Source organism: Phascolarctos cinereus, unplaced genomic scaffold, assembly GCF_003287225.1.
Source record: "Phascolarctos cinereus isolate Bilbo 61053 unplaced genomic scaffold, phaCin_HiC Scaffold_5;HRSCAF=322, whole genome shotgun sequence".
NCBI lineage: Eukaryota > Metazoa > Chordata > Mammalia > Diprotodontia > Phascolarctidae > Phascolarctos > Phascolarctos cinereus.
The window spans coordinates 120,878,449-120,894,420 of NW_027555958.1; the positions used below are offsets into that span (position 1 = coordinate 120,878,449).

General features: G+C 36.9%; 1 protein-coding gene across 5 annotated transcripts in view; it reads left to right on the forward strand.

The window, feature by feature from the left end:
* The window catches only part of LOC110208908 (HBS1-like protein), a 131,991-nt gene that overhangs the window by 39,854 nt on the left and 76,165 nt on the right, over positions 1-15,972 (forward strand). Inside the window, exons 1-2 of one of the 5 annotated variants that reach the window (XM_020987112.2) lie at positions 2,338-2,356; positions 6,518-6,629. The exons of 3 other annotated variants lie outside the window; for them this stretch is intronic. In XM_020987112.2, coding sequence (XP_020842771.1) covers positions 6,563-6,629 — 67 coding nt within the window. In that variant the 5' untranslated portion in view covers positions 2,338-2,356; positions 6,518-6,562. Of the gene's footprint in view, positions 1-2,337; positions 2,357-6,517; positions 6,630-15,972 lie in introns of those variants that run through there. One more of the 5 variants, XM_020987111.2, reaches the window with a different exon arrangement.

Below are 15,972 nucleotides of genomic sequence, written 5' to 3' on the forward strand. Positions count from 1 at the left end.
CCTCAGGTCAAAGTTGTTAAACAATTTTGTTATCATCTTTGACTTCACTTCCCCATATTCAATCAGTTATAAAGTTTCTACCTTCACAACAGCTCATGTAAACATCCCTTCCTAATCTCTTGTCATAGAACTGTGACCCTAGTTTAGGGCCTCATTATTTCTCTCCTGGACTATTGCAATAACAACCTCATTGGTTTCTTTACCATCAACCTCTTTCCTTTGTAATTCTGCCAGCACAGTTGCCAAAATAATTTTCCTAAGGCAGTATTCTAACTGTGTCAGTCTCCTATTGAAAAAGCATTATTGGCTCCCTATTGACCCTTTGGTATAGTACAAACTCCTCTAGCATGTCAAGCCCTTTGCTGTCTGGATCAATCTTACTTTTCTGGCTTATTACCTGATATCCTTCTTCGTATGATCTGTGTGCTAACCAAGCAGTTTCTTGTTGTTCCTTGTATATGACAGTCCATCTCCCATCTGTCTTTAGAATGCATTCCCTTCTCACCTACCTTAGCTTCTTTTCAAAGCTCACATTAAAGGACATTTCCCACATGTGGATTTCCTTTCCTGCCAATACTTTCTTCTTTACACAATTACTTTGCATATATTTTATGTTTGTTTGAAGATAGGAAGTCTTCTCCTGTAATGTAATACAAGCTCTTTGAAGAAAGAGACTTTTGTTTTTATATTCCAAGCACTCAGAGTAAAGCCTGGCTTATGGTAAGTGCTTCACACATGCTTGTGGATTGATAAAGTCAGCATTCTTCTGGTGGTGAATTTATGACTGTACATCATAGAAGACTGCATTAGAAATTGAGGGTGGCCCTATTGAAAACCTGAGGATAACAATTCTTTGGTGGACATAAGCAAGCATAAGCATGTTACAAAAAAGAATCTGAACAAGAGAAATGGAATAAAACTTGTTTTTAGAGAAATATAGTGAAAAGAGAGCCCTTGTGAGCCCTTTTGTATCCCCACAGTCTCAAGAGTTTGAGAGGCCAAGGCCTGTTGGATGGAGTCTCCTTATGGTGGACTTGTATAGTAGACCTCCATGAGAGTCCCAGGATGGACTGGCATGGATGGTATTAGACTGTGTATGGTTGGTGGGAACTCCCCCATCAATGAGACTATAAATCCATTGAAGTATTACAGTTGTATTATGGAGCCTAACTTTACAAATGTTGAGATTCCCTAATGTTTAAGTTTTGGCTGTGAACTCTGAGAACTAGCAGAGTGTTTTTATGAATCTTAGATTTTGAGAATTCAATTTTATATGGGTTGTATAATTTAAAGTTTGTCGTGTTAATTGTAATTGAATTTGTGAAACTTCTTTTTTAGGGATTTTTTTTTTTACTGCTAACATTTAAATACCACAGTGGTTAGTGATAGCATTTTAATACAGAGTACATTTAGTCCTTATTTTACATTATTTTTCCTCCAATTCAATGTTAAGACTTTCAAACATAGTTTAAAAAAATCCTTATCCTATTTTATTTTTATCACAGGAGTACCATCTGACTATGAAATTTAGGATGATACAAATGATATCGAGGGTTGAAGAAAATTTGTAATTTTTCCTTACTTTTATAATTGATTATGCTTTAATTTAACTATATCAGTCTTGAAATTATATTAAGAATATGCATTCAAAAGGGGAGAGAGGAATTGCCTCAAACCAGCACAACTAAATTATTTCCTACATCAAAATTTCAAAAGAAACATTATATACTTATAGTAATAGATTTTAGAAATGGAGCAGACCATGAAATCATTTGATTCAGTCTCTTCATTTTGCAAGTAAACAACCTAAGATCCAGAAAGGTTAAGTATCTTTCCTGTGGTCGTAAACTGGTTAAAGCAAAGTCCATATTACACTCCAGTGCTGCTTGCCAAATGGATTTATTTTCTCAGTGTCTTATTTGAAAACACAAAATTTTATCCTCTCCAAATAGGGTTCATGGTACTCAGAATTTTGTGCTAGTCATTCTTGTAGTGATTCCTTTGTAAGAAATTCAATTATTGGTTGCTTAGAGAAGTTCCAAAGGAAACTCAAGCCTAATTGCTTAAATATTGTTGAAGGAGGCTCATTTAGAACATTTATTTTTGTATATTTGTTATAATATGTATTCTGTAGTAATTTTTGCATTAACATATGTTGAAAATATATGTAGATTTCATCTTTTATGGATTTCTACTAAATCTGTACTCTGATGCTTTACTGTGGTATATGAGTGACCCTGGGTTCTTGAAAGTTATGCCACCGGAGCGAGTTCAAGATCTGACAGGTCTACCAAGCTGGAAAGGCTTTGTGTACCAGCCCAATGATGAACATTATTTCTTCTGAAAATCAGCCTAGGTAAGTCTGAAGAGGATCATCACCAGGCAGTGAATTTTTTCAGCCACAGCAACTTACAAAGACTGTCTACTAAGGCGTGGAGGGGGCATAATCTGCAGCAGTCAGTGGAAAGAAGGAGTGCCTCTACTGACAAAATTGTGGATCTTTGAAATATAACTTTTATAAAAATCACTAACAGAGTATTTCAGATTTAAACCACTGCACAAAAATTTTTTGGGAAATGAATTACCAACTCAGGAATTAAGTTCTTGTACTGTGTTCACCAGTATTACTCATTGTGTATCCACATTTCTTCCTCAATGCCATCTTGATACTGTGGTTTATGGACTGTTTTGCTGATATTATTGTTCAGGAGTGTAGGCATAAGTAGAATTTCACCTTGCCTTTTCCTATGTTCTTACACAGAGACATGGGAAAATAGATTAATAATTTGTTGGCAGTAAAGAATTTATTAAAAGATACCATTACTGTTAATAGTATGATTTGAAAGTTAAAAAACCTATTTAGTACATACAGTAATTAATACCAGAGAATGGTGCTTATATACTTTTGTGTTGATTTTAAGTAAATGTTTGTTCCCTAAGGCCTTTGTCATTTGTAGAAAACGTGATGGCTAGACTGGATTTAGCCATCTTTTAAAAAAATTTTCCCCAGGCCTGATTTTTGATTGCTTTAGTGCAGGGAGCTCCTGAAGTGGAGACTCCCTTTTTGTAACTTACAGTCTCAAAGAATCAGCTGAGGCAGTGGGAGATTAAATGACTTTCCCAGAATCATATATGGCTAATATGTGGCAGGCAGGACTTGAATCCAAGTCTCTGACTCAAAAACAGGATGTCTATCCACTGTGGCATACAGAATCCCTAAAAGGCTTATTTCACCTTCCTCTTCAACTTCTTTTACCTAGCCTCCTTATCCTGAGGAAGGTTACCTATCCTGCTTATCTTAGGTTGTATTACAGTCATGGCTCTTAATCTGAATGTTGGTGATACCTGTGAGGACAAATTTTCCTTCTTGCACTAGAATATTTAGTTCATTTTGCTTTTTACCTATACTTTGTGACATTTGTAAAATGTGATGAGGGATAAGGGGTGAGGGGAGGGATGGTGGTACATACTGGTTGGTTTCTGAAGTCTTACCCAACCCTTTTGGGATCTGTAATCCTAAAGTCCTGGTCATAGATTTAATTACTGGATTTTTCTTTGATGATGTGTCTTAAAGACTTCTGGTTTTTTTCCTACATCCAAGCTACACTGCTTGGTATATAGTTTGATGGGTATACCATAGGCATTGTTTTCCTTCTGCTTTCCTTTTCAGTTAAGAGATTTTTAAGACTCCAGCTAAAGACATTCTTACTAGTCCTTATCACATCCCTGTCAAGAAATCTGTAATTCCTGTGTTTTAAACCATGATCCAGAAGTCCAGGTCCCATTGTCAAAGACCATCTTCTTAACGATTTTTTCCCCTCCCATGATGCTTCCATACCATCATACATTGTAATCCATCCTATTCTTTATAACATCTATAATAATTAACCAACCTACTCTTAAAGACCTCTAGGGATGGAAAATTCAGCACTTCTCAAGGTAGCCCCATTCACTTTGGAAAGCTCTAATTGTTATGAAGTTTTTCCTTAAAGCCTAAATCTTCCTTTCCACTCCTAATTCTCTCTGGAACCAAGCAGAACATGTCAAATCTTTTCACAGAACATCCTTCAGATACTTAAAAACAGCTGTAATATCTTCTCTTAGTCTTGTCTTTTTCAGGCTGAATATCTCTACTTCTTTTGACCAGTCCCTGTTTTGTATGCTCTCCAGCCCATCCATTATCTTTGTCAGTCATTCTTGCTATCTTCCCAGTTCCATCTTATTATTTTGAATGAGGATCTATAGCTTGGAATAGAATTCAGGGCTAGATAGCAGATTTAGGCATTACTTGCACAGAAACATAATTGAAGCTGAAGACTAGATATGATTGCCAAGTGAGAAAGAAGAATGTGGAGAATGGGGGAATACCCACATTAAGTAGTCAAGAAAAGGATAAGAATGCAGTGAAGGAAATATAGAAGAAATAGAAGAACTAGGAGGGTATGATATCTAGAAGTCATAGTAATTATTCAGTAGGAAAATACTGTCATCTGTTAGAAATTCCAGAGGGATCGAGGAAGATGAAGACTGAAACAAGTATTGAAGTCATTGATGATATTTGAGAGAGCAATTTCATTACAGTAGAGGCAAAAGCCAGATGTCAAAGGGTTAGGTTGATGGTAAGTAGTAAGGAAGTAGAGGCACTAGTGAAATGATAATTTTTTCCCCAGATATTTAGTACTCAGTGTGAGGGCAGAAAAATTAGATGAGTAAATAAGATAGCAAAATAAAGGGAATGCTTTTTTTTTTTCTTAAACATTTGGGAGACCTGAGTTTTGATATATAGTAAGAAAGTTTTGATGAAGGAGTGATTAGGATGATTGAAAATATTGGGGATATTACTTTACAGAATCCTGAAGGAGTTGTGAGGAGGTGTGATCAAGGGTATAGGTAGAGAGATTGGTCTTAATGAGAAGCAGCTATGCTTGTTTTGTGATCATCTGGAAGGAGAATAGGTGATGTGTTGGTGAGAGGATTGAGGAATAGAGTAATAGGTTGAGGTAGCTCAATTTGTTCTCAGTTGAATAGAAGCCAAGAACATCTGTTTTAAGAGTGAGGGTTGTGGCTGTATGGGGGAAGTCATTTAACCTCTCCAGGCCTTGGTTTCCTCATTTATAAAATCAAAGGGTTGCCTTAGATGGCCTCTGAAGTCCCTTCTCCCTCTAGTTCCATGATCCCGAGACAAGAAGGTTTGGAGCAGTCCCTGTGGGGAAAGTATAGGGAGTCAAGGATAGGTTAGGATTGTCAAATAGTAATAGAGTCCATGTTAGGCAATGTAGCAACTTGTTTGTGGGGAGCATTAGAGTGAGCTTTAGACATTCTTTTGACTTAGTAATACTAAAGTAGGAATGGCGAAATTGGATGATAGGGATTATGTAGTGATGATTTGTAAGTCAAGAGTGATGAAAGTTAGTGAGTCAAAGGATCCTATGGTACTGTTTAGCAAAATATTTAAGAAAAACATTGTAGACTAGAGGGTAGTGAAGGCAGAGTGAGTGAGATAGATTTGAAAAATAGGCTTGGGTTTGCAAGGGGTGGGGAGCCTGTGACCTCAAGACCTCAACTGCAGCTCTTTGACTGAATTCAAACTTCACAGAACAAATCCCTTTAAAAAAGAAAGGATTTGTTCTGTAAAACTTGGACTCAGTTGAAAGGCTGCACCCAAGGACCTAGAAGACCACATGTGGCCTCGAGGCCACAGGTTCCCCACCCCTGGTTTAGGGGCTTGAGGTTGTGATAACTAGGAAATTATAGTTTAATGTGGTTGAGAGAATTATAGAAAGGAAACATAGTCAGTTTTGGTTATTGAGTGAAGTTTCAAAGTTCTGCCTAGAGAAGTGAGAAGAGATCTTAAAGTATCTTTTGAAAGTGAACAAGAGGGGGAAAGTGATAAATAATTAGATTAATTAGAAAAAACTTTTCTGGTAATTGGCTTTGTGTGAAACTAGCTTCTATTTGCATTAAAGCTTGGTAGATGACTAATTGCCCAGCTAATAAAGAGGACAGACTGAATTTTCTCTAAGGTGGATGGGAAACCCACAGGCAATAAATTATATCTCAGAGTTATCCTAGGGAATTAATTACTAATGCCTGGAACATAGTAGGAATTTTATAAATATTTATTAATTGATAAATAGAAGCATTAGGGAAAGCTATTAGCAAGAATCCCAAAAGATTGCGGATATCATATGAGGGAGGAAAATAATTAGTGATATGCAGAAAGTATACTATATTTCTGCCAATATAAAAGAATAACTATCTATAGTCAAAGTACAGATTGATTTGCCACATAAAGGAAAAGGTAAAAAATCTTGGAAGAACACTTCACTACTTAAGGATTTAGGGAAAATAATGTACTTTAGAAAGAAATGAGAAAGTTCTGAAAGCTGTTCAGAGGAAGAGAATAAATACTGACTTGTATCTAAAGATCAGATGGTAGAAAAATGAGAAATGAGAAACAAAAGGACCGCTACATATTTGCAGCTAAGTAATTGATATGTAGTACTTTCCTTGAAAGGGAGAACTGGATCCTCTCAGGAAGAAGCTTCTTTTTATTCAAAGAATGATGATGTGGATCTACAGTTCCTATCAGGAGAGAGGTCATATGACAATTGTCAGCAGAAAAAGAGGTGAGTATTGGTTATTATTGGCTCCTTACTGAGGTGTTCCAACGTGGCTATTTGTTTGATATGCCTTAAATAATAGTGAGGTATTTTTCTTCAAGGGATGAAACTTGGTCATTTGGAAGAGCCTTCAGAGAATTGTCAGATTGATGAACACTATGTACTACTTACAATTCAGTCCCTGTGGCTCTTTGAAGGTAGGGGCATTAGAATAGAGAGACAGATTTTGGAAAGTGTGAAGCTAGCTGATAACATAGTGCATGAAATGGGATTTGGATTTCTGGACCACAGTTTAAATATAGGTAATGTGGGCTCTTGGCCAGGTTCTTAGGATTATGGATGTAGGGTTGGAAGGAACTTTAGAAATCATCTAATCTCCTGGACCTCCACACCTTCTTCCCTGCCTCCAACACATACCATTTTACAGAAAAATCTGAGGCCCATAAAGGTAAACTGGCTTGCCCAAAGTTACACAGGTATTCATGCCCTGGGACTTCCATGTTAAATACTCTTTTACATTGTTCCATGCTGCTGGGATGAAGTATATCTAACAAGTATTGGCAATTGGATTCTTGCACATTTAATCCAAGTGCTTAAACTGAAAATGGAAGGGAAGAAAGAAAATTATTCAAATATATGTGAACCTAGATGATAGAGTAATAGGTTTAACATGAGAAGGAATTTCAGTACAGATGACCAGTCAATATTCTTAGGTGACTTTTTCCAAGCAAAGAGCCACCAACACAAATGCGGTATGTGTGGGTAACTAAGAGGGTAAACCAAACTTCTAAAGGGTAAGTCAGTCCAAGAAGTATGAAGTAAATATTCTGAAGACACAAACATAACTCCAGTGAGGAAGAAAAGGAGAACTATCTAAAGAGATTGATGTGAATGCATGGGGAACTTATTCATCAACACCATTAAAAAAGACAGTCATAGAAGATGGAATGAAAAAGAACATTATGGTTCTGTAAGAATAATGTAGAGTATTCCATTATTCTGAATGAGTTAGGGTGGATGTTGAGTGCTAAGGATGACAAGGAAGACTTAGAGGCTTTGGTCTCTAAGCTTAGGAGAAGAGACTGACTAGTTGGCAAGTAGGAATAGTGTGAATAGGTTAGCCAGCAACATCTGAGACAATGATTCTCATCTGGAGGACCGAGTAGCTCAGGGAAAGAATGCTGTATATAGAGTTAGAGAACAATTTCGGTTTCAGTCCTGGTACTGCCACTTAACTCATATAAGTAGGTAGGGCAAGTCTCTTTTCTCTCTGGCTCTTTGAGAGAGCAATTTCAGTAGTATGGCAAACTAATTGGAAAGGTCTTCCTCATATATAAAAAAGATAAGGTTGGACTAGATGACCTCTGAGGTTTTCTTCCAGCTCTGAGCTGTGATTCTGACTTTCTTTTTTTAGATATGTTGAGGACAAAAGGAAATTCAAAGGAAGAATAGAACTGGATGGGACAATAATTGATGAAGATAGTATGCAGAACTAGCCAACTCATTGTATCTATTTTCACTGCCAAGGAGATTGATCTTTGGACAGGGAAAGATAGAATAGATTGTTTGGTAGGGAGCTGAAATCCAAGATAAGTAGAGTTGATAGGAGAACATCTATATGTCCTCAGTGACATAATTTCTAAATACAGAAAATTGTATTAGGGATCCTGAAATAGCTGATTTTTTTTGACCAGAAAGCAAGAGCAAAGTTGTGGAATTGGAGAAATGTTTCAGTTTTCCAATAAAGGAAGAAAGTTGATGCTACAAACTTTAGGTTGGTAATCTTCAATTCTTGGCAGATCCCTGAAATATGTTATTAAATGATGGCTTGTGAGTATTGGAAAGGAAGTGGCTTCAGCAGCTATCATTTCTCTTTGGGCATAGTTAATAAATTGTTAGATCATAGGAATGTTGTCTGTGTAGTATAAAGTATAACTAGATTTTAGCAAAGCATTTAGCGTTTGCTAAGTCTTTCATTTAATCCTTAAGGAAGATGACTCAAAGAATAGTCTTTAATAGTTTGCTCTAGACTTGGAATGATGTCTATAATGGAGTCCCTTAAGAATCTGTGTTGACTGGTATACTTCCTAGCATGTTTATTAATGATTTTGATAATGGTGCAGATGGCATGCATATCAAATGTGCCAAAGGCATGAGGCCAGGTGGAATAGTTAACACATGCAATGACAGTTTTGAATCCAAGAAGATCTCAATAAGCTGGAATGTTGAGATGTATCTAATTCAATGAAACTTAATAGGGATAAATATAAAATTCAACATTTGGGTTCAAAAAATCATCTTTTCAAGAGAATTTATGTGGAAAAGAGCTGGGACTAGCAAAGTAGAACTAGCAAAATGAGTTAATAATGTGACATGAGAACAAAAATAACATTCTGTTCTAATTGTATTAAGCTATACATGCTGTACAGAATGAGATTGGCAATAGTCCCACTTGGTCAGATCACATCTAGAGTATTAGTCTTTAGGTTGGAGTGCCACGTTTTAGAAATGGCATTAATAAGCTTGAATGCATATAGAGGGAGTATGACCTTGATAAGGAGACTGGAGGCCATGCCATTCAAAGATTAATTGAAAGAACTGGGAAAGAGAAGAGTTAGGGGGAATGTAACAATTATTTTTGAGTAATTAAAAGAACTGCCATGTGGAATAATGGTTGCCCCCTTCCCGTTCTCCTTGGCTATAGAAAGCCAGAGAATGATGGGTAGAAATTGCAGTCCATAAAATTTAGTCCACATGTAATGAAAAACTTCCTAAGAGACCTGTCCAGAAGTGGAATGGGCTCCTTTGGGGTGGATTGGGTTTATTCTCTTTGGAGGATTTTAAGCAAAGAGTAGATGATTATTTATCTGAGAAGTTCTAGAAAAAAATAGGTACAGGTTGGACTAGATAACTTCAAAGGTTCTTTTTAACTCTGTGATTCATTGTATGTTCTAGTCCAATAGACAGTGAAGTCTAATTTGTTACTGCCCATGTGTGGTTCAGGTGGGGAAGAGCACTTGGTTGTTGTAGTTGAGGTTAAAAAATTGAGTTTGGGTTGTTAGATGAATCATAAGTGTGAATATTGAAATTCCCAAGGATGATAATGGGAGTATGGAGGAATGGAAGGCTATGTGCCAGCTGCTAATTCACTAAGTAATCCAGGAGAGTCATTTGGAGCTCAGTAGGCAACTGTGACAAAGGTAGGGAGAGATTGGTTTACATGGATTATGTGGAACTCAGAACATGAGATGTCATTGTGGGATGATGGCCTGGAAGTGGTGGCAGCGTACAAAAACAATGCTTACCTATCCATCTGGCCCTTTGCATTATTGGAAATAAGAGAAGCAATAACTTCTGTTGGGAATCGTGATAGATTTTGTGTCCCTTCACAAGAGAGCTAAGTTTTGGTTAAAGTATAAAAATGGGAGGAATTTTTATTGAAAATTTAAGACTGTAGGGGATTTTGATAGTAGGATTTCCAAATGGTAAAATGGGTTATAAGGTAAAAGTACTACTTAGAAGTGAGCTTATTAGAATTTGAATGAGGTTTGGGAGAAGGTAGTATGGATATGCCATTTGGACTTATGGTGGAGAGACTGGATAATTGTAATTGAGAAATGATTATACCTGAAACTAAATAAGTAAGGCATGTTCTCTATACAAAACTTACCCAGTCCAACATTTGCAGAATTAACGTACCTCAGAATTCAGAATGTAACTTATGTTGTCGTTGTTGGTATTTTGGTGTATCTGTAAAGTATCATTTCCTTTCCGCTGCCTATTCCTATTTTATGGCTACATCAAGTCTTAAATTTGAAAATAATTGCATACTGTAATTCATTGATGGTAAAATTTTTATAGATCATATAGTCAAATGGTCCTCAACATAGGTCTTCAACATAGATTTCATAGTTTTAAGTTTATTTGTATTACTTTTATCCAATTCTTTTTTTTTTTCTTCTTCACAAATAACTGTTGCCTAGTCAAGTAGATAAATACATTGTTGAGGAAGTGAATATAGAAAGTTCATTGGTCTTGGCCAGGGTGTTTGAAATCTCTGATCTAGTCCAGCTCCCTTATTTTCCAGATTTTCAAAGAGATTATAACATTGTCCAAGTGACAAAACCAGGAGCATGCTCATGACTACTATCTGTGCTATTTGTTTTCCAATATGGTGGAATCATGGAATCATAGAATTAGTTGGAAGAAACTTCACAGATTATCCATCCAGTTCAGCCATACTTGAAGCTTTAACCTTCATCAAAGCATCCCTTACAAGTGGTCATCTAGTCTCTCCTTAAATCTCCAGTGATTATGAAATTCCCATCTACTGAGTAGTGACGGGAAATTCCAGTAATGGAAAATGCTGCCTTTCTACTTTAAAGTAGTTCTAATGGTTATCTTTTTTCCTATATTAATCTGAAGCCCACCTCCCTGTAACTTCCACCCATTGGCCTCTGTGGCTAAGTAGAAATTTTGACCTTCTTCCACAAGACAGCACTTCATATATTTGAAGATGACAGTCTCATTTACCTCTCCAGTAAAAATATCCCCACTTTTCTCCACTGTTTGTTGTGCCGTAGTCTCTAGTCCTCTGACCACTTTGGTTGCCTTCCTTTGGTCAGTTTCTAATTTATAGAATCTTAGAGTTTAGAGTTAGAAGGGACCTTAAAGATCAACATTCCTGGCTCCTTCATTTTAGTGATGTATAAACTGAGGCTTAAGCTAAACAAATTGTGAGTTGTCATATAGATAAGTTGTAGCGTATCTTGAATTGAATCTGAGTCCTTTACACCAAATCCACTTCTCCATTTCACTGCACCATTCTTCTTTTCAGTGTGCTTCCTAAAATGTGGCTGTCAATACTGAACATGATGATCTATCTCTGGGCTGACCAGGTCAGGAGCATAACAGGACCATCACCATCTTCATTCTGGACCATATAGGTATTAATGAGGTCTAAGATTATAATCATATTTTTTTTGGTAGCGAGATGGACTTAATTATATATGTATGGTTTTTTTTTTGGCTAGGCAATGGGGTTAATGACTTGCCCAGGGTCACACAGCTAGTAAGTGTTACATGTCTGAGGCCGGATTTGAACTGAGGTCCTCCTGAATCCAGGGCTGTCTATCTACTGCGCCACCTAGCTGCCCCTGGACTTGATTATATTTAAGCTTCTTCTTTTCCTCTTTCCTTTTCCTTTACCTACTTTCTTTTTCTTTTTTCTTCCTTTCTTCTTCCCAAATTTAAACTTCAGAGGCCCTGATTATCTCAGAATTTGTTTGACAAATGATTGAAAATCTGATTCTGTTAAAGGTATATGTATGTATACTTTTGTATCTAATACATAAAAGTGCATTGTGTATTAGGTTTGTTAGATTGGTGTGTGAGCCTTTTTTTTCCTTTTATTATATCATTGCAGGCTTTTATTTGTAGATATGTTTTAGTGGGATTTTCCTTCATTTGTAAATTGCCTCTTCCTAGATGTTTTAAGGGGATTTCTTTCATATCTAAGTGCTGAACTTAGTAACTACATTTCTAAGTGACTTAAACTTGTATTCCTCTGTAACAGCATCCTGTGAATTGTTAATTTGCCTTTTGTACTCTGTTTTGAGAGGGAGGGAGGAAGAGAGAGAGAGAGAGAGAGAGAGAGAGAGAGAGAGAGAGAGAGTCAGTCAGAGATAGAACCAGTCTAGTCCAGTATTGTAGAATCTAGAACCAGTGATATCAGTGTTGCCAAAAGGTCAAGGAGAATGAAGATTGAGGAAAATCATTAAGTTTGGTATTTAGATCTTTGATTACCCTTTGAGAGAGAAATTTCTGTCTTTATTTATCAACAATTACTTCTATAAGCTTTTGAGTTTTAAATTTTTCCCCACCTCATTCCCCAAGATGGCACACAGTCTGAATTAAGCTATACATATATATTCCTATTAAACATATTTTCACATTTTTTCACATTAGTCATGTAAAGAAGAATTAGAACCAATAGAAGGAACCACGAGAAAGAGGAAACAAAACAAAACAAGGAAAAATAAAAGAGCAAATAGTATGCTTCGATCTGTATTCAAACTCCATAGTTTGTTGTTTGGATGTGGATAGAATTTTCTGTCATGAGACTTTTGGAGATGTCTTAGATCCTTTCATTGCTGAGAAGGGCTAAGTCTATCAAAGTTAATCATCACACAGCATGGATATTACCATTATTACTGTGTACAGTATTCTCCTGGTTCTGCTCACTTCACTCAGCATCAGTCCATACAAGTCTTTCCAGGTTTTTCTGAAGGCCACTTGCTCATTACAGTCATATACCTTAACTTGTTCAGCCATTCCCCAGTTGATGGACGTCCCTTCAATTTCCAATTCTTTGCCACCACAAAAAAGAGCTGTTATAAATATTTTTGTACACGTGGGCCCTTTTCCCATTTTCAAGATCTCTTTGGGATACAGCCCAATAGTGCTATTGCTGGGTCAAAGGATATGCACATTTTTATAGCCCTTTGGGCATAGTTCCAAATTGCTCTCCAAAATGGTTGGATCATTTACAACTCCACCAACAATGCATTAGTGTTCCAGTTTTCCCACATCTTCTCCAGCTTTGTAATTTTCCTGTTTTATCATGTTGACCATGGGACTTCTTTCAAGCTATAATGCTTGTCATTGAACCAGTGTTGTTTTAAGTTTCCTTAGAAATAACCTTGCCTTCTGGCTATGGACCTCACAACATTATGCCTTATGAAAATAATCCAACAAACGTTTAGCAAATCTGTGTGCAGAGCACTGTGCAAGGATCTGGAGAAGAATGAAAGTTTAGATAAACAGTTCTGGCTGTCATGGAGCTCACAGTCCAGTAAAAGTATAAATTACGTTCAAGGACAATAATGATACATGGTAAGCATAATAGACAAGGAAGAAAAGTGTAGTGGAAAGAATCCCCTAGGTCAGACAACCCAGCTTTGCCATTTACTACTAGCTTTGCCACTTAGTAGCTGTGTGACAAGTCACATAACCTTTGTGTTGTCTCTTTTCCCCATATTTAAAATGGTAGTAATACTTTCAGTATCTGTCTCAGAGGGTTGTTATGAGAAAAGTACTCCCTAAAACCTTTAATGCTACAGAAATATGAGTTAATAATTATATTAAAGAAACATAAAATAATAATGTGAAATGGGGGGGGCAGGGAGCCATTATCACCTGGGAGATGGGGAAGGCCATTGGGAAGAGGTTGCTATTGATTAGTTTGAAAAGAAATGGTAGGAATTCAGTCAAACCCTTCCCCTTTAGTTCAGTTTCACAAACTTTCACTAATTAGATTTTTGCCTAGAGCAACTGTCTCAAAGTTTTTCCTTTGTCCTCTTGCTGTTTGACCTCCTTGCATCTTTTGACATTATCCTCTGCCCCTTCTTACTGGATACTTTTTCTTTCCTTAGCTTCCATGACACTGCATTCTTCACTTTTTCCTCCTACGTAACTGTTCCTTTCTAGTCTCCTATGCTGGATCATCATTTGTCTTCTGCTTTCTTAAGTGTGTGGGATATGAATGAGGATACAGGGGGCTAACCTCTCTCCTGGGGCCTCTTCTCTTGCCATTTGATACTCTGTCTTAATGATCTCATCAGCCTCAATGAAGTCAGTTACCTGTGTGCAAATGATTCCAAATTTTATAAATCTGGACCTATAGTTTCTTCTAACATCCTACAGTTTCTTCTAACATTCCATATTACCAGCTGCCTCCTGGACATCTCTGTCTGGGTGTCCTCCTAGCATCTCAAATGGAACATGTCTAAAATGAAACTCATTATTTTTCCTCCTTAAACCTGATCCTCCTTGAAACTTCCTCATTCCTATGAGGGTACTGCCATCCTTATAGTCAGTCACCTAAGTCCATGACTCTTCCTTATTCCTCATTCTCCATAAAAAAAAACAAATCTCCAAGTCTTGCTCATTCTGTGTCTGCAACATCTGCCCCAACCATTCTCCTGATCCATGGCTATTACCACCCTAGTTCACGTTCTTATTACCTGTTGCCTATACTACTATATCTCCTAATTGGTATCTCTGGTTCCTCTCTCTCTCTTCTCCAATCTATGACATCTCTTGCCACTGTAACTTTGAGCACAAGCTATCCCCCATACAAAGAATGTACTTCTTTCCTACCCTGGTCTCTTAGAATCTTTAACTTTCTTGAGAGCCTAGATCAGGTGATATATTCTCTTCTAGGATCTCTTAATTGCCAGATCTCCCCCCACCCACACAGGCCATCTATCAGCTGCATTTCACATTGCTGACCAGTTCTCCACCTGGATACTCTTTTCTCTGGCTTTTGTGATACTACTGGTTTTCATCCTACCTCTTTGACTACTCTTTCTTGCTTGCTCATCTTCTATATTATGCCCCCAATTCTGAGTTGTACCCCAAGGTTCTGTCCTAGGCCTTTTCTTCTCTTTTTGTACTCTTATTTGGTAAGATCTTCAGCTCCATTAGGCTTAATGATCATCTCTCAGAAGATAATTTCACACATTTATATATCCAGACCAAGTCTCTTTGGAGCTCCAGTCCCACATCAGTTACCTGTTGAATATATGTCCATAGAGATTTTAAACTTATATTTTCCTCCAAACTCGGCTCTTTTCTGAACCTTCTTTTTGGCAAGGGCACTGCTATTTTTACAGGTCCCCAGGTTTGCAATCCTGGTCCAACCCTCACCTCCTTACTCTTCCTTACCCTTCCTTACCCACTCTTCCTTACCCATCCTTACCCTTCATATCCAATCATTTGCCAAATTGTGTCTTTATTTCCACATTTCTTGTACCCCACCCCTTTTCATTACTCAAAACAATTACCACGTAAGTTCAGGCTTTTATTACCTCCCACTTGGATTAAACCTACTTTTCTGAGTTCATTAGGTATTAATCTACCTTCCCACGCTTTTGGGTCTAGCCAAAATGGATGAAATAGGGCGATATTGGTGCAAATCGTTATGTATGGAGATATGATTAACATTTTGTCATAGTAAGTCCTTTTCTAAATTTAGTTCTTAGATTTTTTTTTTTACGTTCTGAAAATCAGATGTAATCTTTTACAGAAATTATGCTGGTTTACCTTGACCATTAACCTGAACCAGAAAACTTTTCTTAGAGTCCTTAATGTATTTTAATACTGTGCTACCAGCCTGCATTTTGCATATCAGTTTATATTTTATATGTACTACACATTTACTGTAATTCTAAAGATTTTTGTTTGTTTTTTATGGTAGTAGGAACAGTACCTAATATGTCTTTGATAATTGTATAATTAATTGCATGCAGTAATGGAAAATGTTTTGTTTGACTAATTTGAAAAAGGA